At 35.3% G+C, this 27,238-nt stretch overlaps 4 protein-coding genes and 1 non-coding gene across 6 annotated transcripts; 3 read left to right on the forward strand and 2 right to left on the reverse strand.

Annotated features, from left to right (window-relative positions):
* Positions 1-1,876: 1,876 nt before the first annotated feature.
* LOC125222171 (calcium-transporting ATPase 1-like) lies at positions 1,877-6,725 on the reverse strand. Its single transcript, XM_048124659.1, has 8 exons — positions 6,565-6,725; positions 6,280-6,475; positions 5,888-5,942; positions 3,862-5,801; positions 3,362-3,520; positions 2,851-3,022; positions 2,433-2,731; positions 1,877-2,352 (listed from the first exon to the last, which is right to left on the reverse strand). The coding sequence occupies exons 2-8, from the start codon at positions 6,451-6,453 to the stop codon at positions 2,104-2,106; spliced, it is 3,048 nt and encodes a 1,015-aa protein (XP_047980616.1). The 5' UTR covers positions 6,454-6,475; positions 6,565-6,725; the 3' UTR covers positions 1,877-2,103.
* Positions 6,726-10,734: 4,009 nt separating this feature from the next.
* Positions 10,735-12,487, forward strand: LOC125185383 (60S ribosomal protein L15-like). The gene is made up of 4 exons (XM_048081908.1): positions 10,735-10,861; positions 10,936-11,102; positions 11,639-11,836; positions 12,050-12,487. Exons 1-4 carry the CDS (start codon positions 10,858-10,860, stop codon positions 12,293-12,295), a joined length of 615 nt encoding a protein of 204 aa, XP_047937865.1. The 5' UTR covers positions 10,735-10,857; the 3' UTR covers positions 12,296-12,487.
* A 691-nt stretch (positions 12,488-13,178) lies between these two features.
* TRNAS-AGA lies at positions 13,179-13,260 on the forward strand. Its single transcript has one exon. It is a non-coding gene; the product is annotated as a tRNA-Ser (tRNA).
* A 4,964-nt stretch (positions 13,261-18,224) lies between these two features.
* LOC125219875 lies at positions 18,225-19,306 on the forward strand. Its single transcript, XM_048121962.1, has one exon. The coding sequence runs from the start codon at positions 18,346-18,348 to the stop codon at positions 19,078-19,080; it is 735 nt and encodes a 244-aa protein (XP_047977919.1). The 5' UTR covers positions 18,225-18,345; the 3' UTR covers positions 19,081-19,306.
* Positions 19,307-22,142: 2,836 nt separating this feature from the next.
* Positions 22,143-26,436, reverse strand: LOC125218775 (GPN-loop GTPase QQT1). 2 transcript variants are annotated; one of them, XM_048120533.1, is made up of 10 exons: positions 26,220-26,436; positions 26,000-26,044; positions 25,742-25,884; positions 25,139-25,213; positions 24,354-24,457; positions 24,020-24,176; positions 23,845-23,932; positions 23,004-23,076; positions 22,796-22,926; positions 22,143-22,438 (listed from the first exon to the last, which is right to left on the reverse strand). In XM_048120533.1, the coding sequence occupies exons 1-10, from the start codon at positions 26,309-26,311 to the stop codon at positions 22,318-22,320; spliced, it is 1,029 nt and encodes a 342-aa protein (XP_047976490.1). In that variant the 5' UTR covers positions 26,312-26,436; the 3' UTR covers positions 22,143-22,317. The 2 variants fall into 2 exon arrangements, with proteins under 2 accessions (XP_047976490.1, XP_047976491.1); XM_048120534.1 differs by having other exon boundaries at positions 25,805-25,884; positions 26,220-26,433.
* Between the last annotated feature and the right edge of the window lie 802 nt (positions 26,437-27,238).

The following is a 27,238-nucleotide window of genomic DNA, read 5'->3' on the forward strand; positions in this document are numbered from 1 at the left end:
TTGAATACATTGGGTTAATTCAGCATGTCCTGTCAACTTTGTGTAGTCTGAAAATAATAAGGTATGGTTAAAAAATGTTTTCGATTGTTTAATAGTGTAGAAATAATTTGGAATTTTATAGTGTAATTATAAAATTTATGAAGTAGAATTAATATCAATCTATCATGGTTAAAAAATATTTTCAATTAATTTAAAACATACTAATTTCTTTGTCCCATTAAAAATTGAAAATTTTCCTTTTTAGATTATCTCACTAAGATTTACATCTTTCCTAAAATGGAAATACTATTTTGCTTTATACTTTACACACAATATACTACACAAAATCTCGTGTTAAAATTCAAATATTGTATACTCCATGATTTAGTAGGACGGAGGGAGTAATTAATAGTGCAAAAATATATTAGGTCCAAAGTGATAACTCTTTTTGTTCCATAAAAAAGTCAATTTTTGTCATTTTCGCCCATCTTATAAAATTAGTCGACAACTCGACATATATTTATGTAAAAACTTTTCCACGACCTTAATCTCATACACATTATCTTATTTACTCCTACAAATTATTCTCATATTGCCCCACTGTCCACTATCTGAAGATTCTAAATATTACTAATGTGTACTTACTTAAGTGTACTTTACTCTATTAATACTACTAGTATTACTTTAATTATCTTTTTTTTTCTTTTTTTTTTTACTTGTACCAATCAAAATTTGTGTTACTCCCATAGTCTCTATTTCTATGTGAGAAAATATTTATCTAAACAAATTCTAGGACGGTACCGTCTCTATTTGTACATGGGTTCAATTAATTAGAAAAATATTTCGAGTTAATTATGTTGAATCAACATGTGGTAATTGAATCCAACTTACAAAAGCACCTGAAATTGTCATGTAATATTTCGAAAAATGACACTGGAGACAAAATCTATCCCGAAACAAACTTTTTTAACCATAATTAGTTGAGCGAAGAAAACAATTTCGTCAAACAAATGATGTGAGAATATATTGTTTCTATAATGAATTTGTTACAAAATATTTACAAATAAAAAAACACCGTCATTTTTGCCTTGTAAGTTTTCTTTTTTAAATATTGAACACATTGGGTTAATTCAGCATGTCCCGTCAACTTTCTGTAGTCTGAAAATTTAATAAGGTGTGGTCTAAAAAATATTTTCGATTGTTTAATAGTGTAGAAATAATTTGGAATTTTAATAGTGTAATTAAAAAATTTATGGGTCAGAATCGATACAAAATCTATCATGGTTAAAAAATATATTCAATAGTTTAAAGTATAAAGTGAGAAAAATAATTCAATAAAAAATTGTAGTCTACTTTGTTCCGTGTCCTATAAAATTAGTCTAACATTTATTTATGAAAACTTTTCTACAACTCATTACTCCATAAATCTTCTTATTACAAATTATTCTCTTATTTCCCCACTGTCCACATCTAAAGATTCCAAACACGTGCGTCTGAGTTGGTCAAGCGCTAAAGAAGTTAATGCCTGAGGCCAAAGATCTCAGATTCGCATAAGTCCTCCGTAGCACGATCTTTAAATTTAAATTCACTTACTCGTTAAAAAAAAAATCTAAATACTACTAATGTGTACTTTACTTCACTAACTGTACTTTAACTGTATAGTTTCTCCCTTCCTTTACCAATTTAAATTTAAACTTTGTATTGTTTGCGTACAATTTTGAAAATATTTCAGAGTTAATTATGTTGAAATAGGGTCATATTAATAACTAGTGAGAGCGAGAGAGGCTAAATCAGCATGTGATAATTAAACTTCAACTTACAAAAGCATCAGAAACTTGTAATGTAGTAATATTTCAAAAAATGAAAAGGGGGGAAAATAATGAACAAAGCTCATCACTAGCAAAATATTCTTGTAATTTAAACATATGAAAACAAAGTAAATGATGCGTACAAAAATTGTCATCTTTCTGTATGCTAAACTGTTTCTAAAATGATGATAACAATAATAATTAAGCAGACAATCAAGGTGAGAATTGGACGTCACACTTCTGCAGCAAAATGCTTTGTCCCAAAAAATAAGATCAAATGTTTGGTTCAATGAGGTCTCACATCTAAGGCTGGTTTTTACCTTGACCCGACCGGGATCATTTTGATGGCAGCTGCAATCGGCATGCCCAGAAGCCCGATCAATATGCTCGCCAGCCACTGCTGCCATGTGAGAGGATGTGTGTTTGCAAACGTGCCCAGAAACTCGACAATAATGGCTTGGAAGAAGACTGTGCAGCTCAGAACTCCGACAAAGACATAATTATCGAGTATGCCTTTGAAGACGTTTATCTTCTCCATGTCCCTGGAGTTTATCTCATTGAAAGCCTGCATCAAAGACAAGCTCAACTCTGAGATAATGTGGTACGAGGAATTTGGTCGATGCAGAGAAGTCAAACAAAGATTACCTGACAGAAGACGAATGAGTTGAATATGATTGTGTTAAGAATCAGCTCTGAATCGTCTCCATGGAGGCGGAACACAGCCTTTCCAGCAGTTTGGAGGTACCAAATGACGACAAACTGGTAGATAGACTGCCCGAAGATGTTCCTCCACATGACGTTGCTGATGAAATTCCCTTTCCTTCCGACTGGAGTTCTCTTCATCAAGTCATTGGTGGGAGGCTCAGTGGCGAGTGCAAGTGCTCCAAGTGTGTCCATAATCATGTTCACCCACAAAAGCTGTACAGCAGTGAGAGGTGTTTGGCCTGATCGCGAATCATAACTCAGGATCAGATTTTCTTTATCATGTGATAGTAATAAACTTCTACATTGTGAAAAATGTACAAATCAATCCATATGAAAGAAAGCTGATGAAGTGATTCACCTGTCAAGCAAGCTGAGGAAAAGTTGACGATCAGTGCTACCACATTAACCGTGAGTTGAAATTGGACGAACTTTTGAATATTGACATAAACAGAGCGGCCCCATTTGGCAACAGTAACAATAGTGGAGAAGTTATCATCTAAAATTATAACATCGGCACTCTCCTTAGCCACCTGGAAAATGTAAACGAGCAGCAAGTAAATCACTGTTCACACTACAAGTTTCATTTAATCAGAGGAAAAAATTCAGCCAACCAAAGCTCGATAATCAAGATAAAAAAGAATGTAATGAGTTTCATAACAGGCACTTCCACAATTCGCATATTATTTATACACAAGACTTTTGTGTTCTTCATAGTAAGTGTTTAGAAGTACAAAACTAGAATTTCAATCACTTTCAGATCAGACCAATATCATGAAGCAGTCTTAAAATAATGGAAACATATAAAGATCCCATGACTTCCAGGCTTCCAGCACACAAGGCATAATCCTACTCATGGACGAAACTAATACCTCAGTTCCAGCAATTCCCATTGCAAGACCAATATCTGCTTCGTGAAGTGCTGGAGCATCATTTGTTCCGTCTCCAGTCACTGCAACAACCTCCTGAAATGTGGACCGCAGATGCCTGACAAGGGTATGCTTATCCATTGGTGAAGAACGAGCCATAACCTTCAGAAAAGAAGCATAGAATAGGTATCATTAATGAATGTATATCACCCATATCAAGCAATCTATCTAAGATAAATATGTACATAATGAGAATAATCATCATGCTTAAAATATGACCATCTAGCCAGCTTAGGAGTTATATTTTCATGACTAACAAGATGGACAAATGCTCAAATCTCCACCCGATGCCTAAAGTTACTTAAACTCAAAGTCCTGCTTAAGTATCAGCCACTTAAGACAAGTGATGGTCTGCCATGTATGCAGTAAAGTGGATACATTATGCATAAACTCAAGAATTAAAAAACAAAGAAAAGCAGAAGTGCTTCTTGGTAGAGAAGTACCTGTAGTTTAGGGATGATCTTCTGCAATTCCTCGTCGCTCTTCGTTCGGAACTCTGGGCCTTCAATTGCAAGGCCATCATCAGTCAATATTCCACATTCTCTAGCTATAGCCTTAGCTGTGTTAATGTTGTCTCCTGTCACCATCCGCACCATAATTCCAGCTGACCTACAGATTGCAACAGACTCCTTCACTCCAGGACGAACTGGATCTTTGATACCTACAATTCCTATCAAAGTGTAACCCTCAAAGGAAACGGGACTATCAGCCTTGTAGTCGCCTTCAATATCCTTATACGCAAGGCACAGAGTCCGCAGAGCTTCATTAGCAAATTGTTCGATTGTTTCATTAAGAAAATTATATGTTTCTTCATCTAGAGGAACAACCTCGCCTGCTGAATTCAGGGTCTTGTCACAGGCGGACAGAATAATCTCGGACGCGCCTTTGCAATGTGCCTGAAAACATTCTCCAGGTAATTCCAGAACTATACCCATTCGCTTCTTTTCAGAGTTAAACGGCTCGACTTTGACAAGCTTCGATGCTTGTCTCTCTGCTTTGAAATCTCCTCCAAGGAGGACGCCAAATTCAAGAAGTGCAGCCTCAGTAGGTGTGCCAAGGACTTCGATTTTTCCATTCTCAGTTAGGACAATATCTCCTCCAGTGTTGTTGAATATAGACTTCTGAATCATTGTAACAACAGAATCTGGAATGTCTGAGAAGAAGGTAGATTTCTCCATAGAGCTACTAATTTCTTTTATTTTCCCACAAAAACACGCTTTTACAACTGTCATGTGATTAGTAGTTAGAGTCCCTGTCTTGTCACTGCATATAGTTGTGGCAGATCCCATAGTCTCACAAGCTGCTAAATGACGGACCAGTGCCTTGTCGTTCATCATCTTCTTCATGGCAAATGCAAGGCTCAAGGTAACAGCTAGAGGCAACCCCTCAGGGACAGCAACCACAACAATGGTGACTGCAATAGCAAAGTATTCGAGCATTTCCAGTGCCTCGTCTATTGACCAGCTCCATACGGTACCTTGAATCATCTTCTTGCTAAACAGTCCTTGCACAAGAACAGCAAAGGTGATTACAGCGAAAAATAGACCTATTTTTCCAATAATAGTTGCGACTCCATTCAGTTTAACTTGCAAAGGGGTCTCATCATCACCACCTTCAGAAAGAGTAGCCATCAATTTTCCCCATTGAGTTCTCATCCCAACGGTAGTAATAAGCATTTTGCACGAACCATCTTGCACTTTAGTCCCAGACAGAAGAAAGGGGTTCTCAGCTGATACATTTACTGGTTCACTCTCTCCAGTTAAACTAGACTCATTGATTAACAACGAATAACCTGAAACAAAGAGTCCATCAGCCGGGACCTGATCCCCTATAGCAAGATGAACTATGTCTCCTGCGAGTAAATCAAATATTGAAATCTTTTGTCTGTATCCATTTCTAGTAACCTGGACTGTAATCTTTTTCTTTTCCTTATCCAAATCCTTGAATTGTAACGATTGTTTATAATCACTTGTAGCAGTGACGAATACAACAAGAAGTATACTGGCTACAATGCCAAGTCCATCATGAGCACCCTTCGGCCATCCCTCCGTTGCAATGCCAACAATCAGAGAGACCACGGCACAAACAGCAAGTATCATGAGGGTAGTGTCTTGCAGGGCTTCCCACACAAAAAGCCAAAAGCCCTTAGCCGGGCTCTCCACAAACTTATTAATTCCATAAACTTCCCTTCTACGACTAAGCGCCTCCTCAGAATTATTAATCCCATCACTAACTGAAGTTGATAGCTTATCTACTAAACCCTCAACACCACCATGAACTTTCAACTTCTTTACGTTATGACCTTCGACAATCGACCCTAGTTCATCCGCATCTATTCCGAAACCTGCCCCCTTGACATCCTCAGGCACACTGTAGCTTATACCTGGGGCATTATGGGACAGAATCAGCACACACTACAGATAAAAAAAATTGAGACAAAACACGGAATTCACGTCGTAGAATTCTTACCCTGAATAAAACTAAGAGCAGCTTGGGAAACTAATACTGCGACTCTAAGCTTCTCCTGCAATACAACAACATGAAAACTTATTTGATGAAATCTCAGCAGAAATTAGCCTTTATTTGATGAAACACAGTCACCAGGTAATTAGGCGACATTTACGACCTAATTCCCTCAGCAATTCTATCTCAAATTCCAAATCCATATAACAGCAGAAATTCATGACTCGTTTAACTATCAATTTTGTGTAAATATATTGGCACAGTTTCAGTATTCCACTTTAAATCACAGGAAATAGTTTATTAAGCACAGTTAAACTGAACCAATCGGAGCAAAAATCAAAGAGGTCAACGAGGCGAAGAACCTAATTGAAAAGTTTTGGAAAAAAAATAGGTCAAACCTGATTGGACTTCTGGATCTCGCGCGCTTCGAAACGCTTCGACAGATTAGCCGTGAAGCGAAACCTCCTCTTCCGATTCTTCACCAGCCAGCAGGCTTTCCGCCATCGCTGCAGCGCCTCCTCGGATGAGTTCTTCGGCTTCACGTCGGAAAAATCCTTCAAATAGCTCCCCATCGCCGCCGATCGAGAATCTCAGCTGCAGATCATGAAACAGAGGTGATTCGCAACAGTTTTTGCCGCTGCCTTATTTGAAAAATATTGTTGAAAAGTGTAGAAATTGCGTACTTGTTTGAGTCAATTGAATCGTTGTAGTATATAGTTATATAGTTGAATTAGTTTTGCCTTTTTCAGAAAAAGAGACGGCAGTCGTCAGAGCTGGGAAGGAAGAAGATGAGAATGTATTGAACTGGTCGAGTCTCCACCATTCGCGACTCATTCAAAGCAAGTTTGTGGCGAACGTGTTGGAAATATATCATAATCCCACGAATTAAACGCAAATATTGACTTAATTAGATTTAAATGAATTAAATACAAATATTTACTATAACCTAGTATTGATAATAACATAAAATATTTTCAAATTGTATCTCCCAAACTCGGATTATCAAGATATAAATTTTGATTTGGCATCTAAATACTCACCACTAATTATGGTTATGGAAGTACAAGAATTATTTTTTGGGGAATATGAATACTATTAGGTTTCAAATTATGATTATTTCATTTTTATTCAGTTAATTTAATATTACGGTTATCCAATACTGGAGAATTGGAATGTCACAGGAGAGTTGATACCAGCCAGGAATGACTATTTGATAAATACACGAATCAGGTAAGTGTCAACTCTTGTTTTCTACGTGTCCACTGGTGTTCTCTCATGTACCTCCATAATTTTTACATAGCCTCTAGGTGTTTGTTTATCCTTTATTATTTTTACATAGCCTCTAGGTGTTTGTTTATCCTTTACTAGTCTTTTTGCCTATTGTTTTCTTCTAGTTCAGTCAATCTTTCCGCTAGTTGTGTTGTGTTGTTGTGCATTTAGTTTACTTGGGCTTTTTTCTTTCAGTTTGGTAGTCTAGTTGCTTTTGTTAGTATTGTACTCTCGTCACTTTTGATGATTTGAGATTTTCGTGACTTCTGAAAAAAACGGTTATAGAAATACAACACTTTCTTATTTTTTGGAATATTAATATTACCAATGTTAATCAATACTCTTGTATTATTATTCAAATAAAATAAATTTGTTACAAAAAAGTGTGCCGTGTTGATACAAATATATATATTTGAGTATAGGGGTGCGTTATTTTGCTAACTATTTAAATTGCTAACTCTGCTAACTCATCAATACAGTGTATTGAAAATGTCAACATGGTAACATCAAAATGTCAACACATAATATCAATACATTATATTGAAGTTCAACAAAATTATGTGTTGATATTTTAATGTTATTGTGTTGACATTTTTAATACACTGCATTGATGAGTTAGCAAGTTAGCAACTTAGGAAAGTTAGCAATTGATCACACCCCTTTGAGTATAAGTATCATGTGACGTATCTTGACACATCCTACAAATTTAACACATGTCTGAGAGTAAAGACAGAGATATAATCTAGAGTTTAGATTTTATCAAAATCCTCAGTTTTTATTTGTATTCAAATATAATTTATTTTCTCTTTATTTAAGTAGTTTTGAATGTGTGTATTGTGAATCTTCGATTTATGTTCGGAATATGTTACTCCCTCCGCTCACGAAAATTCGTCCCGTTTTGACCGGGCACGGGTTTTAAGAAATGTAATAGAAAGTGAGTTGAAAAGGTTAGTGGATTGTGGGTCCTACTTTTAAAGTATTAGTTTTATAATAAAATGTGAGTAGGAATGAGTTAGTGGAATATGGGGTCCACTACCAAAAATGATAAAAGTGAAGTGGGACAAATTTTGGGGGACGGACGGAAATGGAAAACTGGGATAAATTTTCGTGGACGGAGGGAGTAATAAACAACAACCAAAACAATTAGAATAAAAAACTAAAAAAACGTGGTATCGTGCCAAAATGGTTGGTAAACAGCAGACCAGTATTTCGTTTTATACGCTAAATAATGGTTATGGTTTGACTTTGGTCGGAACTAATTGCATATCCAACTATCCAAGTTGTAATAAAATTCAATTTTATTCATATTTACTTAGCATTTAAATTAGAGTATTAATTTGCCTTATGGAGTAACTGGTTTCAGTTGAAATATTTATTCAAATTGGTCATTGACTTCATGTTATAACTTATAACTAATTAAGTCCTAAGTCCTAACGCACTGAATTATCGTGTGTAACTCAAATTGGAATCATAACTGATATTTTATACAGTTACACGGAATTAAACTTAAATTGTTTGTGGTAAGAAGCTTTATTTTTCTTTCTTGAGAACACACATTGAGTTTATATTTTTGCATAAGAACTAAGAAGAAAATGAGTTTACCATAACAAATACGAGGTGTTACATATAATTAAGGATCTCATCGAGTCAATCCGATTGGATGCATATTTTTCACTTACATGTCAGTCAGTTTGCAAATTTATTTGACTATAAATTTTCGACTATAATCACATTTTAACCCATAAATATCACAATCTGAATTGACGTCCACATACATATAGTAGTAATACTTTAGTCTTTAGTGGAGTAGCAGTGCTACTTAAAAAAAACCTCCAATTGTAATAAAATTAAAAGGAATAATCTAAAAAAAATTGACAAACCCAAGTTGGTTTTAAAAAGGTAGGAATTAAAAGTCTAAACCAAAACAAAAGATACAAAGCGCAGTTGGTAAAATGGCTACCTACTACCACGACTCAAATGTTTTACTATTTGCAAATTTAAAACTTTCAACACGTGATTCAATTATTATTTGATAGTACTATGAATTTTCAGATGAAGTAACTAAACAAGTTTACAGTTGCTAAACCTTAGAAAAAATGGAATAAAAATTCATTGAAGTTTCGCATAAGATAGATGATATGTACTTATATAGCTGTCGTGCAAATTATGTCTCTATATCATAAATTATGACATTTTAAAACTTAAGAATAAGAGTTTATGAAAATCCCATGTAGAAATGAGAACATGTGGTGAGCCAATATTTGAATGGCTTATCTATATGTCAATTTTGTTATTTTTTATTCTTTATTTTTTTAAATGCTTTTATATTATTATTGTAGTATTATATTTAGTCTAGAGATACAGTCACATTTAAATTACTTTTTCAAAATATTGCTTAACTAAAGCTAAAGAAAATTGAAATAATGAAAGATGTTTATATTGTTTATACTACTCCATCCGTCCACGAAAAATTAACACATTGTGAATACACAAGTTTTAATGTGAAATTGGTAAAGTAAGAGAGAAGGGAAAAATGTGCTAGTGTTAGTGAAATGTGGGATTTATATTATTAGTAAGAGAGAAGAGAAAAAAGTAAGAGATAAGTTGTTAAAAACTTTTATTTTTTAAACATGGTCTATTTTTCGTTGACGGAGGGAGTATATGTTGAAGTGACTTAGGATTCTTATAACGCTAACTATGAAAACCACGAGTAAATGGTGCATTATTGATTGGACACAATCACACAAATGTATTCGTTGCCAAATGTTGGAGCAATAAATTATAAATTATGGACAACCAGACTTAGCGATAATATATGGAGTACTGCATCACAAGACACAAAGTGAAAGGTAGTAAAGGCATGGTACTCATTTAGAAAGATAATCCACTATCATAGCATCACGTTCCAACCTTTATTTTTCCACGCGATGCACAAAAGCGAATTCTATTTTTTTTTTGGCACAAAAGCGAATTCGAGTGGTACGATGGACAGTGCTCAGTTTTATGTATCATTGTAAATTAGTCATCAATTTATAATGTTCTAATAGTTGTTTATTAATGCAACATTGGACACGTCTACACTCGTGACCGACTAGCACAATTTATGACTATTGTAGTTTAGTGGTGGTTTATCTTTGTAATTTTATGTTTGTTATTCATTTTTATTATCCGATCCTTGGCTTAGTTTGGCTGCTTATTTTTTACTTGTCAAAGATATTTATGATGAAAGAAGTGTAATCATGTAATATTGTAATTCATGAATTCATCACACTCCAACAAGGTCAGCCAATTTATAATCGGATACCACAATAGAAGTATTAGAGCCTTGTTCCATGGTAGATGTTGATTGACACAACACATAATACATAGGTGTATAATTTATTGAAATTTGTTGATTTGGTGCATATGTTTTTTGGTTTATTGCATGTGCCTTGGTTTTGCTTTAGGCTTAACTATGTGATTGTTTGATGATTATGGAAATCCACTTGGCGCTGCTGTTTTTGTATGTTAATATAGGGCCATTGGGTCGTCATCTGAATAAAATAAATCCATATTTCTGGTAACTAATTTATTTAAGTGCAATCTCATACCAAGTCGGCCCAAAGAGTGTGAGAGGCCCAAATACTCTGATCTAAAACCCTAGATAGCTCCCAAATGCCATACATATAATTGTATCGCACTTGGCTCCCATCTCTCTGCAGACAACCATGGGTGAGTTTCCTCCGCCGCCTCCTCCTCCATTAACTTCATTTTCCGACCTTACCCTTTCGTTTCTCATATTGTAGGTGCTTACACGTATGTGTCGGAGCTATGGAAGAAGAAGCAATCCGATGTGATGCGCTTCCTACTTAGGGTTCGCTGCTGGGAGTATCGCCAGCTTCCCGCTGTTGTGCGCGTTACTCGTCCCACCCGCCCCGACAAGGCCCGCCGCCTCGGCTACAAGGCCAAGCAGGTCATTTTTTTGATGAATGTTTTGTGTGTTTTTGATGCGTGGATTAGGTTTATCTATTGGTCGCTGTTGTTTATTGCCTAAATGATTTCTCTTTGTTTGGGGAAAAAATGAGCAAGTATGTTATTTGATTTCTGGATTAGCTGTAAGCCTGTAAGATATGATTCTCCGTGTACATTGTAATGGTTGATACCGTTTTGGGTTATTCGTTGATATGTTAGAGTTGTAGTATATGATTTGACTCATTTTGTATGTCATATGGTTGTGTAGTGAATAGGAAACATTTAATATTCATCACAAACTCCCATCTGAAATATGATTGTTTTGTGCTTAAAAACAATAGTATTTGATTTATTCAATAGTATAAAAACACTCTTATTCCCATGTTTCATGTGTATACTTGCAGTCTTTCGATATGTAGAGATTGTTATTTCATTCTAGGATGTCACCCATTGAGTTCATCACTGATTTATTAATTTGCATAATGTTACTTTTGATGCTTTGTGAGTTGTGATTGATCGATGGATTTTATCACACAGGGATATGTGATCTACCGAGTTCGTATCAGAAGAGGTGGAAGGAAGAGGCCAGTCTCCAAGGGCATTGTCTATGGAAAGCCCACCAACCAGGGAGTTACCCAGCTTAAGTTCCAACGCAGCAAGCGATCTGTTGCCGAGGAACGTGCCGGGCGGAAATTGGGTGGTCTTAGGGTTCTGAGTTCTTACTGGATCAATGAGGTTTGCATCTCCTTTTCTTTACCTCTGATCACCGTATTATTCTTTTCTTCTTGTCACTGCATGGCCATTCATTAAGATCAATGCCAAATGACTTGAATAGTTTACTCTTATTAGCATCTGTGCTTTGTGAATAGTTGATTGTTTTGAAATATGTACTGTATTTATTATGTGAAGTTTATCCCTTCAATTACCTGAATGTTTCATGCACTGCAGGACTCAACCTATAAGTACTTTGAAGTCATATTGATTGACCCGGCTCACACCACTATTCGCAATGACCCAAGGATCAACTGGATATGCAACCCCGTCCACAAACACAGGGAGCTCCGAGGACTCACCTCTGCTGGAAAGAAGTTCAGGGGTCTCAGAGGCAGAGGTCACTTGCACCACAAGGCACGCCCATCAAGGAGGGCCACATGGAAGAGAAACCAGACCCTGTCCCTCCGTCGTTACCGCTGATCTTGAACTCCTTTTCTTTCAGTGTAACAAGTTTAAGTCTGGTCCCTGTGTTACTAGTTTTTTTGACAATCTTGAAGAAGTTTTGTGTTATTCTGTTGAACGACATGCTTTTGTTGTTGATTTCAAGACATCAATATTTTCATTTGAAACCTTTATCCGGTGACACTTTAATCCAAATATTTCAAGTCTAAAGTTTTCGCTGTTTAATCTTGAAAAGCTTTTTTATAGTAATACATCTAATAGTTATTGAAGCTTTCAATATTGAATGTCCCGCAAATAGTTAGGCTTGATCTATTGTTTACAAATTGAAAATTCCCCATCGTAAAATTTGTCTAACTATGTCATATCGATATTGTAAAAATAGGTATCATAAAATTTGTATGATTGCTATTTATTTCCCAGTATGCTGATCTCGTAGTATTTAATTTGCTATCTTGTTAAGTTGCTGTCCACTTATGCAAACATAAAATAGTGTTCTAACTCCTATACATAAATAAAATGATCTGAATAGTTTATGCACCTTGCTTGCAACATCATAGTTTTTCTTTCAAGGAAAGTCAGAATCGTCTTCTATTAACAAAGAGTAACAGAGCAATTGGTTGAGAAATCAAAAGTACTAGTGAAATTTCTTGCATGAATAATAAGTATCAGAAGTGCATCCAAATTTGTTGCTAAGGGCTTAAGTAAGTAAAACCCATGTCTGTAAGAAAAATGAATCTCTTTTTTTATTTGTTGATAAAAAGATAGGGAAGCTTGTAGGGATTAGGGAAAGTATATAGCATTTGGAATAGAGCAAATTGCTTGTAAGTAGCGTACCAAGTTTTCAAATAAAATTAAACAGAAAGCTAATATAAAAGCCTTAATTTATAATGACTAAACATGTGTGGTCGTGCCGGAGTGGTTATCGGGCATGACTAGAAATCATGTGGGCTCTGCCCGCGCAGGTTCGAATCCTGCCGACCACGCAATACTAATTTTTGTATTTAATTTACTTTTTGCAAACAATATTGTTAGTTTCTCATTTCTTCGCTTGACTTGAAAAAAGTTACTAATAATTAATTCTCATTTACCATCATGTTCTTTAATAATAGTAGTGTTCTTTAAGACCAAGATCTCAACAAAAAAAATACTTCTAGTAACTAATCAAGACCATAATAATATGGGTAACTGGATTTAAAAAAGATGAGTATTAATTTTCTACTTACTCACTCAAAACTCCAGTTGGACCAACTGAGTCCAATGGGCCAATCACTTTATTTCTTATTAGGCCATGAGCACTTCATTCATAAACACAAAATTTTCATTTCCTTTTCAGAAATTTAATTTTAAAATCCATAACGAGGCATACTCGTTATGAATCATATTTGAGTATGAATTAATTTTAAATCATATTTTGAATCACACAATATATGTTCATCCACATGAATCTAGATATATATAGTAGAAGTAGTAAATATTACAGTAATATATTTAATTAAACTTACATTTAAAATTTTAAAATTTATATATTGAATCCAATTTTCATATAGTTAAAGTTGTGAATTCAATTTAGTTGTGAAAGGGAGGTGAAGATGATTATCTGGCGCTGATCCCAGTAATAAATGGATAATCATCCACATTTTATAGCGTCGGATAAAATTAAATTTGTTTTCAATTATGCCTTACGTCTATGGCCTATACATTATTCGACTTTAATTATTATTTACTGATTTCTGATCTAGCTATCATTACCATTTATTAAACGTGCAACCTGGTCCCATTTTATGGCGTAATTTGTTTGAAAATCTCAGTTTATTAATAATAAATTTAGCTATTATTCTGATTTGTCTTCATAAAATTCTAGTATTAAGTTTTATTTGTATTCATTTATTTAGTTTTCGAATTGTGCGTTGCATATGTGAACTCGAAAACTGAAAAAAGTGATGACACCAATAGAGACTGACATAAGATAAAACAAAACTTTTGGATTCATATCTAAGACTTTTAAAAGGGAAAACTATTTCAACATAATAAGTTCGGTTTTAAAATACAAAACATTTTATAATTTATAAGTGATGTAACGAATAAAATAATAATTTGAGTTAGCTATAGTGGGAACGTAATTTATAAACAAAATACTTTTACATCCTTGCGCATAGACGGTTTAAAGTTTAAATTAGTTTAATATTTTATTAGTGCATATTTAAACATAATTAATGCTATCAAATTTGAACATATACACTGTCCAAATCCCGTGTTTCATTTTGTTTTTGAATGGTTTGTTGAAAATATATAACTTCCTCAAATTTAAGGAGTTGGGATTTGGAAAACAATGTGCTAATAAGTTCGTACGTATTATCTTGACGGATTATACAATTCATATTTATTAGTAGTAATTATTACAACGAGTAAGAAAAAGAAGAAAGAATATTGAAAAATCAACCTAGTACGTAGTTACTTGCATTTCAAACCAAAACCGTGTTGATAAAGTATACTCCATGTATTTGTTGATAAGTAAGCTTAGACTAATAGAGCAGGTATCCGATTCGACGTGTCCCATCGTGCTCACGTTTATCTATTTAATTTAATTAAATAACATACATTCAACATAAGATACTCTAATTTCTCTAATATAAATTTAAATTACAATTGCCCCCCAACTATGAAGGGATGTGACTGGCTGGGCTTGTTTTATTAACTTTAATAATTCCGAAATAAATTAAATTTACATTAAGGATAATAAATTAATAATGTAATACTACTCTCTATTTTAACAAAAAAACAGCTTTTGTTACACGTCCCAAAAAATGGTCTTTTTCCATTTGTAAATAGCATCCCACCCCATAAACCTCTTAATATAACAATTTACTTACTCTTTTTACCACATGAATTACTACTTTCTTTACTCATAACATACTCTCTTCATTCGGGAGAAGATGTCGCACTTAATGGATGACACAAAATCAATATAAGGAAAAGATTATTAGAATAACAGAAAATAAAATTGGATATATTAATAATTATTTATTCTCTTTTCAAAATGGAAAATGTGCCAATTTTTATGGATCAATTAATGAAAAAAAAGGTGTAGACATCTTTATGGTATGAAAATAGAGTAGTATTTCAATTATTACTAACAACATGGTTAAGTTAAAACTATTTCCCCACTCATAAAAATCCAATTAATTTTTATTAAAACTCATGCCACACTCTTGAGGATAGTCTTTATTTGGTGGATGGAGGACATTGGTATTCAACCATTATATAGTACTCCTACTACAAATTTGGAGTAAATCTATAATTTAGTTACACTTTTATTTGTAATTAGGATCATTTTAATCTTTTACTCCCTTCGACCTAAGTTAATGAGTTATATTTTTTTGTGCCCAGAGAGAAATGAGTCATTTCTCATACTTTATTTTATACAGCTATTTTATTTTCCCTTTATTTATCTATTTTATTCTTTTTTATTAAACAGACTAAACATCATTTTCTTAATTTTCATACGCAAAATAAATTCCGCATCATCTAACTCATTACACCCTATTTTCTTAATAACTCATGAAGAATTCATTAACAAAATTGAGACTAAGATAGTAACATAAATACATTTATTTTTTTCAATTTACAACTTTACACATAAAATTGTTACTAGTACTCCTGCTATTTAAATTAGTAGTCCCTCCATCCCCCATTAGAAGTGACACTTCCGTTTCTGCATTTATTTTATAAAAATGATAATAAATAGTTAGAGCATCCACAATAGAAATCGGCCAGCCATAGGCCAGCCACTCTCTCCACCTGCCACGTCAGCAGCACTAAAAATCCACCTGCCACATCAGATTTAGGCCAGCCATAGGCCAGCCGCAATAAAAATAATTCAAAAACAACTACATTTACGGAATTAAATTTACGATTAAATTGCAGAATTAAATGTACGAGACATATACGGGAAAATTCATTAATTGCATTAAAAAAAATTACATTCATTTACAAAAATAGATTACATAATAAAGGAAAAAAACTATCGTCTCTGCAATATCTTCCGTGCCCACAACTCTTCAATTATATCCTTTTGGAGTTGAATATGAGCATCCACTTGGCGCATGTCGGCAAATTCCTTGAGGCGGCCGACTTCATCGAGAGGCACCCCACGCCGTACGCTAGGGGTGGCCGTTCCGTGGCTTGGGCCGGCTTCATCTTCATTGGCCCAACTAGTCAGTTGTACGCCTTCGTCTTCGACGATCATGTTGTGCTTGATAATGCAGACATACATTATTTGGGAAACGCATTTGACATCCCACAAACGCGTTGGACCCTTAATTGCCGCCCATCGAGACCGGAGCACACCAAATGCGCGCTCCACATCCTTGCGCGCCGACTCCTGTCGTTCCGCAAAGTAGGCCTTCCTTTCATCACTTGTGTGCCTCGATCGTCTTCACAAAGACATGCCACCTAGGGTATATCCCATCCGCCAAGTAGTAGCCCATATCATGCCGGTTGCCGTTGGCCACAAATGAGACGACTGGACCGATGCCCCGACACTTCTCGTTGAAGAGGGGCGACGAGTTGAGGACGTTGAGGTCGTTGTTCGACCCGGCTACCCCAAAATACGCATGCCGATCCACAGCCCGTAATCAGCTACGGCCTCGAGGATCATCGTGGGATTCTTTCCCTTGTAGCCGGTCTTGTAGGCCCCCTTCCAGGCAGTCGGACAGTTCTTCCACTCCCAATGCATACAATCTATTCTTCCTAACATCTCGGGGAACCCATGTTGCTCCCCGTGCATCTGCATCAAATTCCGACAATCTTGGGGAGTAGGGCTTCGAAGGTACCGCTCACCGAAAATGTTTATCACGCCCGACAGAAATACTTCAGACATTGCAGGGAAGTCGTCTCACCGATGTGGAGGTACTCATCCCACATGTCCGCCGCGCCTCCGTAGGCCAACCGTCTGATTGCCGCCGTGCACTTTTGGATAGAGGTGTGGCCGAGTCCGCCAGCCGCATCGTGCCCGAAGCGGAAATAAAGATATCGACGCTCCAAAACGTCAACGATACGCATAAACAACTCCCTCGCGCATTCTAAAACGCCGCCCGAACATGGTTGCCGGAAACCGCGGGTCCGGAGCGAAGTAGTCGTCATATAGCCGCCGATGATGTGCAGCTACGTGATCCCGATCAATCACCGCTCGGCGGTGGACAACCGGTGGAGGGCGGGGGACCGCCTGCTGTTCCACCCTTCGCTTGTACCGCTCCATCTCGCGGTTCATGTAGGCCTCCATAGCCTCGTTCATCTGCCGTTCGTACTCCTCAGCATCCCCACGACTATCACCCGCGTGACTCATCCCTCGATGATGCTCTTGTGCAGAAAGTTAGAGAGAGAGAGAAAACTCGTTAAACCAAGTGTTGCAAATGAAAATGAAACTAAAATCGCGTATACATATGTTTTCAAAAAAAATAAAGAAAAAAGAAAATAGGCGTTGGCCGATCGGCACGCCACAATGGCGGCCAGCGCATCGGCTAGCGCCCCTGAATCGGCTAGCCCACGCCGGTTTTCTAGCCGATTCGCCGTTGGCCGATTGCAATGGTTCGGCTAGCCGATCGGCCAGCGCCGCGAATCGACTAGCCGGCACTGTAGATGCTCTTAAAGTGGAGAAATGGTAAGGTAAGAGAGAGAATAATGTAAAGAAAAACTGTGAGTCGTGATGGGGAAGGAGGGAGTATATTTGTACTTGTGACAAACCACTAGTAATATTACTGGAAAGACCCTGGGCCAAGTTCAAACATGGCGCTAATAGCAATATTTGATACCATTTCAATTCCCAATTCCCACAAAAAGTCAAACCTTTAGAAATAGAATAAGCTGCAAAAAAATAGAAGCTTCCATACAAATATACAATCGTAGATTCAGGCATAGATAAACTAATATTTGTCTGACCAATTCGCCCTTCTTCCTCAAGTCTCCTCCCACACATATATACCCCTCATGTCCCCAATTTGAATTCAAAGTTCCGAACACCCCCAAAAACAATTTTCAAATCATCAAAATTCAGCAAAACAAATTCTCAGATGTTCATTTGCGGAAGTGGAAGTTTCAGCAATCACGATGACGAACCCTACCTCAGCCCCTGCTCCACCCCGAAGCGATCGCGGCGGAGCACCAGCTTCTGCAAACTCATGTCCAGAGACAGCGCCTCCAAAAATCCCTACGCCGATCGCGGCCTCGACAAATTCTACGCGCTCCTAGCAGATCTCGACGATAAGAAGCAGAAGATCTACACGCAGAAAGGCTCCGAGGACATCTCCTTCGTCCGATTCGTCTACGACAACGACTCCGACAGCGTCAAGCCGATCGTAATCAAGGTCAAGGACAGATCTCCCCCGAAATCCGCCAAGAATTTCACCGATCAGCGCAGCTTCAAGAGCGACGACGCCGCTCCGGAGGCGAAGAGCGAGAAATCGATGAAGAAGAAGAGATCGCTGAGATGCAAGGGGAATTTGAAGCTGGAGGATCTGAAATGTCCTCAATTGTTTTTCCCGGTGATGGTGGTGCTGATTCTGCTGTTTCTGGCGATCTACGGCAGGTCGTTCGCGATCCTGTGCACGTCGATTGTGTGGTATTTGGCTCCGACGATCAGCGGCACGTCGATGGCGACGGCGGCTGATGGTGAGAGAAAGCCGAAGAGGAAGAAGGAGTATGTGAGGAAAAGGAGCGAGAAGATGGCGGTTGTGCATAGTGAGGGACCTTCTTCGCCAAAAAGTGTGATCAATGGACTTCAGCATGATCGTAAGAGCAGTTGCTGATTTTTTTCTAATTTTTTATTTTTATTTTTGTGAAAGTCGATCGAAGAGTATTCGACTTTGGTGTGGTTTGTAAATAATTCTTCTTTTTTTTTATTTATTTGTTTGGATCATAATCTTAAATGGGAACATGGTGCATGGTGTGTACTATGATCCTACTTTTTAGGAGTATTTTAGAGTGAAACATTTTAAAAAATTATCGAATAGTAAAAGTAAAGTTGCGAATTAATCCAATTTTATTAATATGAGACATTTTCCAAGATTATAAACTGCGAGAACTTAGACTAAAGAATATAGAAATATAGAATTAAATCATGCTAATATGAATTCGGATGTTTCTGAATTCGGATTTTGGTGCAATTGTTGATTTATTTGCATATTCATTAGTCAAATATTTCGATCTGATTTAGAAGATCTTATAATTTGATGGTTTTTTGATATTTCAAAGAAATAGTCCAATTCTCCTAAATAAAAAACTATAAATAGTCCAAGTAGTATTTTTTTTCTAGAGAGTCCTAGGCGTTCAGATATACTTACCTATGCATGTACGCATTAATCACAATACCTAATGTATTTATTAACCGTAGTTGTTGGTTTATTCATTTGATTAATTTAAAACGCCTCTCACCGTTTTTAAAATACTACACTACTTAATAGATCGGCAAGACATCCTTCTAACTTTTTTTGTTTATAGTTTTCTTAGTTAATTACAATTTTATTGTGTTCGATTTCTCAAAATTAAATTTGTATTGAAATTAAACCGCCTCGAAAAAATTAAACTCATAAATCAAGAATAATCTTACATAATATCCAAAATTGACTATGAAATTATACAATCTATTTAATGTACTAAAATTTATAAAACTTAATTTAATCTAACTTATCAAATCGAACGTAAAAAAATATGGTATTGAAAAATACAGTACACTATTATTTTGAAGCTACCCAACAGTCAATATTGCGTATATATTTAAAATAGATAATGCTAATTAAGATAATAATAAAATCAGATAATTCACAACCGATGACAATTAAGAACTGAGACCCCTATTTTGTTATTACTAGTAGATATGGCGGCTGGAATATTAAATAGTTAGGTGGAGTAACTTGCAAGCTATCAACTGCCACCGATTATTTGTTTTTCAAAATTATAGGAATATTTAAAATACCACGTCAATAATGTAAGATAATCCTTATTTAAACAATTGCAGTAGTATTAAACAATTCTTCGTGAGGCCTCAATCACATGATCCATTTCGATTTTATTTTTATCTAAAAACATAATATAATTTCTGAAGGCCAATGGAGGAGAGTGAGAGGAGGAATAAATTTTGGTATATGATTTTGTTAGGCTGTACGTATTTGTACGACGGAAATCAATAAGATAGTACTAAAATTTCCAAGGGGAATATTGCTAACAAATTATGGATTTAAAACAATATGTTAACTTCTCAAACTAACAAATTTAATTTATATTTTAATTTTCCAGCAAACTCACAAGCTGAATATTAGTACTAGATTAACTTGAGTTTGATTTGTTTATATTTGATTAAATATTCTTCTGATCACTAGATAAGCCGTTGAAGCTAGCTTATTAATTTTGTTAAATCAAACTTGGAGCATATTATTGACAGTATGTTATAATCTTACATAATTCGAATAAAGAACGTAATAGTAGTATATGTGTGTTTTGGATATCTTTATTGAGCATAATTAGTTCTGCCTAAATCTGTATAAATATCGATAGTATAGAAGGCTGGTTAAATTAGTATTTTATAAATGGACGGCCATTTATAGGATTTAATGTTAATTAAAGTTTCATCAATGAATACGTAGCTCAAGTACCACAAACACCTTCCTTAGCGATAGATCTTGGGTTCAATCTTATATGTGCACCGATATTTTCCCAGGTTTTTTGGATGAGGTGTAGACAGTATTTCCACGACACAGATTGGACAATTGTGTAAGTATTTCGCATCATCGAATAAATCCCATTCTTGTAGTATAATAATGATACGATAATGAGAAAGGTTTAGTTTATATTTGAAATAGTAGTCAATGAATATATGGAAAAAGGCGCGCTGTAATAATAGATAATAGGGTTTGGAAGCTTGAGTCCTAAATTTCCATGGATGGGCTAAATTAAATGACTTTCATCATTTCAAGTGAATTAATTCTATAAAAGCCTTTCAATCTGTTGTGAAGAACTATAAAAAATTCACAATGGAAAACGTTTTAACAATGTCTCAAACTTTCAATTTGTCCTATTCGAATATCATGATTTTTTACACGAGCTTGTTGATGAGATTTAGATGTTCTAATTAAATACTACTACTAGTATAGTAGTATTATTGTTGCAAATGGGATTCACGACATCACTTGCGAAAATTGATTTAACTAAAATCAATTCCTAATACAACCATTTATTTATTCGAAATAAGCTTGTGTTAATAACAAAATATGCGTCGCATTCGCATATTTGTAGTTCAATTAGAAATTTAAATTTACTGTGCGAACGTGTCAATAGTATTCAGAATTAGTTTGTTTATAATTAGTCCAAACATATAGCCACTCAAGAATGACTACATTTCAGCTCGCCAATGATGTATGAAAATGAGAGATTTTTTTGGAATATTAGTAACTTTTTTCCATATATAGCATGTAATAATTGAAGATAAGATCCCAAAGAATTTAAAACCATTATTTATCCACAAGTTTTGAGAGAACTTTCAAGCTTCATGTATGAAATGGAAAATCCATTTATGCAAGTCAAATTATGCATGAAAATTAAATGATTGGCATCTTTGATCAAGGCATCTAGAAGTAGAAAAATAAATTTGAAAATCAAGGTAATCTAGAAGACGACTTGAAACTGCTGTTTGTTCATGCTTTACTTACATTTTCTAGATAAATCGCATTTTTAAAAATATGTTCATAAATCGTGCGACCTACTAGACTACTTACATCTACATCGGCAAAAGTGAAAGAATCTTCCTAAATCTTTCAGACTTGATTTAATCAAACATCTTTTCTTTTTCCAAAAAAGAAAGAACTAGGAAATTCAATTCAGTAGACATGATCTTGAACTCGATCATCAAAGCTAAAGTAACAAGACAAAATTCATGATCTTCACATATACAATAATGTTGCCTCCGTACTACATTATGTTCAAGCTGTAGTCGAAATCTATGGCACAACTGCAGAGGAAACTTACAGTTTTAAAGTGCACGAGCAATATCATCAACGTTCATCCTTTTGAAGATCATGTTCAGCAATAGACGATGGTGGTTGTGGTGAAGTGATGATCTCGTCATCAAATACTTCGTCGTCTTTTATGTACTTCTCCTGCACAGCTGCCACTGTGAACTGCTATGTCAAGGAAAACCAGACTGAATTCATAGTTGGATCAAATGTTAGAATGTTCAAGTGTTTAATGAGAAACAGCTTCAGACGAGGAACGAGCAACAATAATTTATATCTGGAACATGAATTAAAATGTTGCTTGCTAAGACTCTTTGAGGTTTAGATTTATGCAAATCTAGCTCGCACTGAATTATCGAACAAGAATATACTCCTATACGAAAATTACTGTGTCAAAAGTACAAAAATCAAGATAATGTGAAAAGCAATTGCATATGTATACTAAGGAAATAATATAAAGAACTAAAATGAGGAAGGGAGCATGTGTAGACGAAAGATTAAGACGAGAAAAGGATATCTGTAATAATCCCAATCAACTTGACCAACTGCGATTTTGCTAAATTCAACTGCACTTGAATCAATCCCAGCAAATATGTATCCGTTGGTCTTGTCAATCAGTTTAACTAGATTCCCAACGCTCACCTTATCCTGAAAAACCATGGGTAGAAGCTCAGTATATATGCACTCAGAACTGACCATTACATCATACAGGGATGTAAACATGCCTGAATGTCCAGAGTGGTGAAGTCGACAAGGCTGAAATTTTCTATAACTTCACAGAGCTCCTTTGTTAGCTTTCTGGAGAAAGTAAAGAAACAGTGTATTGGTAGCTTGACTACATGAAACATACACAATTATGGAACCAGATTAATCTTCAAAAGGATGAAAATTGCGAAAAATGGGCCTCTACATGTGATAGCTAGTGGAACTCATACATGCTAGTATTCCTGGCTCCAAATTATAGTGAATCTCCACTGAAAACATAGCAATTAATAAATGAAACTATAGAAGTTAAAGCAGATAGCCATTTTGTTGGAACCAACATACAATACAATTACAATCTTTCATAGCTTAAGCTTGTCAAACATGCTACCATCGTATATAGTATTATAGCGTCCAGATCGGGCCTAACAACAGACCCTAAATTGAAATTTTGAATAATCTGTTCAAAATGTATATGCAAGTATCAAGATTTCTATAAGCAACTAGCAGGCAAGTAAAGAGGTGTGCTGGAGCTATTGGATATCAAACGATTATCCTCCATAAAAGCTTATAAGAGGTGATCACAGAATGCATTTCATATCTTGCCAATTATGCAATACCAGAGATTGCAAGATCCCACCATTGATGAGTAGAGTTTCAACAGCCAAGTCACAGAAACATTAGACAGATGATTGTACTAAATGGACGACCTATGTCTTTGATATTAAATTCCACTAGAGCTCATTCTCAATCACTAATATGAAGGAGATTTATGCTACTTCAATACATCAAGTCATTAGATGCCAAATAGAGCATTCTAACATCAACGTCAACTTCTATATATGACTCAGACTGGTTTCATACCTATACTTAGCAGATCGTGGATCTTGGTCAAGATGATGCTGTAGATACGATAAATCATGTGCATCAGTGTAGAAGTCAAGGTTGAAAGCTGCAAAATAAGCAAAGGGTTAATACAAGCATGACATCAGAACTTAAATAAGATAGTTTATGTCCTAGCTAATCAAATAGCTCTAACCTAGCTTGCCATAGCTTTCAATAAGATCGATCTTTGACAAAACATTAACATGGGGGAGCTCCATGTGTAGCATGGTTGACAGTGAAAGCAGCAGTGCGCTAATATACTTCCCTGGATCGCTACAAAGGTGAGCATCAATCAAGTGAACAGCAGTCAACTGCAAAACAGAGAGGGACCATTAAGAATTTCAACAACTAGTTCCAAATAGGAAGCCTCATTGGTTACAAGTACTAATACATAAGCGTCAAATAACAAAACTAATCATTTTGAAAAAGAAGTTGCATCCTGTAAAATTTCAAGGTAATGGAAGCAATTGCAGAGATGAACAATATACCCTGAGATCTAACTTCTTGACAAGTCTCATGATGACTTTTTTGGCATTTTCATGAAGAAAAAAGAGTTCCACCTGGCCAGGGAAATCAAAGAGAAGATAGTGATCTGCAAAATGACATCAGTTTCACCCTCCTTAATGAAAAATTGGAATATAGTTCTGGAGTGAATAAAATGAAAAGGATTAACATAGATAACAGTACAATACAATTGCTAGCAGCAAGCATAAACTGATAGGATAATAGGAAGAATGCAGTATGAGCAAATAAAACAACAATCGTTGATGGAAAGGACAATCTTGCATAGACAAAGTATCTGAAGTATCATGAAGGTCGGCAACAATTGTTGCTCTAGGTATGAAACAATTATACAAGTCCATTAATAGCTTTATTGTTGAGTAACACAGAATCAGGACATCTTGATTTTACTTACAAAAGTTACTAATTTTAAAACACAGGAAAATCAACAAAGAAAATATATCTCTGTCAAGTTTGTAACACAACAATGTTTGGTGCCCCAAAACTGTTACCATCTCTCGTAATTTTGCTTCTATTTTGTTGAAAGGAAGACCATCATATGGTTTAGGAAGCTTGGAAAACCCCACCATAATCAGTTATATTTTTTAAATCAGCATTTAAAAATCACCATTTCTTGACAATTACTAAAACGAAAAAGGGCTAGCCATTTTGATGAATCATTTGTATCTGCTGGTGACATAAAATTATAAACAGATGGAACGCATCAAAAATAAATAAGCAAGATGAACTAATAATCAAAAGACTAAGCAACCTTTGAGAAGGGGTTTCAGTTTGGCTTCTAACCAATCGATGTTCTTGTCCAAAAAATCCATGCAGTAAACAAGACCTGTTGAACATGACAGAATAATTTTCCATCAATGAAATAGACTAACAAAAACATACTATCATATCCACAGAATGTCACTTTATATAAATGTTTTGATACATTGAAAAATGAACGGTTCATTACGTGCTTGAAGAAAAAACAAACAATAACTAAACATTACCAATTTTTCATTCACAACAAGTAAAAGACCATTCAAAGCCACACCACTTCGTCCATCAAGTAAACATAAAACCAGTACACAAAAATCGACACATAATTCAGTAACTGATAGTTGAATCACTGAAGTAGCACTGCTCATAAATAGCTACAGAACTCAAACAGTATAAAGACTTTAGAACAAAACAATATGGCAAACTCAAATAACACAGGATTGGATCGTGTTTGAGTTGTACATATTGCCTTATGCTGAAGTCTTCTTTGGAAAGCAATGCGTGACACCAAGCTGCATATCTGCAAACTACAAATCTAGCTGAATCGAAGAAAGTCCGCAAACTATAAATCGAAAAAATAATCATTCGAAAGTTACACCTAGCTGCATATCTGCAACTCGAATAACCCTATAAAGTTCGACAACCAGCACAAAAGTTACACCTCCATTAGGGCCAAGAGAATGCTCCGCCATGACATCTTCAAGCTTAATCAAATCCTCGATATTAATTGCACAGTCATATCTTCATTACAATAAGGAATAAGCTCACATAACATCCAAATACACAAAATAACTCCACCAGTAAGTAACAATAGGCGAATTTTAATCACACGGAAAACAACAAACGAAAAGGATACGGCAAAGAATCATTAGCTGGATCCAAGTTGATCACCGCAACCTTCCTGCAACAATTCAAAAAACACAACACCAAAGTAAATTCATAACCCAAAACCTCAGTAACAATCAAGATTAGACTTTTTCCAGAATTCCGCATTCGAGAACGCATTATAGTAGCATTTGATGCGAAAAAAGGTGAAAATAAGTAGAGGACAAGATTGGTGAAAGTTCATAAAGTACCGGCCGACGAGCTGGAGGAACTGAGACATGCCGTTGCAGTAGGTGGTCTTGCCGGAGCCCGGTGGTCCAATAACCACTTGACCGAACACCATTGTTCTTCCGATCAATTTCTTCAGCTCAAAATTAGAGTTTTTACGGTTAATTTGTGGAGATTAAAATGACCTAAAACCCAAAACCCCTCTTTCAATATAATTTGTTCTTTTTTTGGGCTCTTTTAAAATTAAGAGTTTTTACGGTTTATCTTGTTTCAGTTGCCTTTTGTTTTTCACTCTAAATCTGTAACTTAGTTCATTTGTTTTTTTATTATTCTGCCTCACTTTTTTTTTTTGTCTAATTTTTATGCATATAACAGCGTTTAGTAATTTTTACTATAGTCAATAAAAATATTTTATGTGGTTTTGATTGTACGTGCAATCAAATTTATTATTTGTATATAATAAAGAATGAGAATTGATAAGCAGAGGGACAATTTGTGAGGGACTATGAGCGCCTCTTCCTGCCACGTCAGCAATCTTTATTTTATTTTATTTTCACAAAATTCTCCCGCCTCTGATTCAACGCAATATTAACCTATTCAATGAAAATTCTGTTGAATATGCCGTTTTCATAAAAAATTGAGATTACATCGCTGATCGCTTTTCTCAAATTTTCCACGCTCAAGTCCTCCTCAAGAATTCGCTAGTCAAGTTTGCACCAGTTGTTGTTTTAATTTGCACATAGATGAGTACAGGTTTGAATTTTTACTACACCTTTTGTTGTTCTTTTTCCCAAACGTAATGTCAATTGATTACACATGATTTGTTTTTCTTTATTGGATCAAGAAATATCAAGCATTAGTTTCATTTATTTAAGTTACTAATGCTCTTTCTTGTTTTGATATCGTGCAGTTATGGAAGAAGATGCTCATGTAAGTAGTTTTAACCTTTTCTTCTTTATTAATTGTATTAATTTTTATTTTTTTATGTAGATTATATTTTATAGAATTTATTACCTCACTGCATTTTGAGAAACTAAGTTGC

Source organism: Salvia hispanica, chromosome 4 (assembly GCF_023119035.1).
Source record: "Salvia hispanica cultivar TCC Black 2014 chromosome 4, UniMelb_Shisp_WGS_1.0, whole genome shotgun sequence".
NCBI classification, from domain to species: Eukaryota; Viridiplantae; Streptophyta; class Magnoliopsida; order Lamiales; family Lamiaceae; genus Salvia; species Salvia hispanica.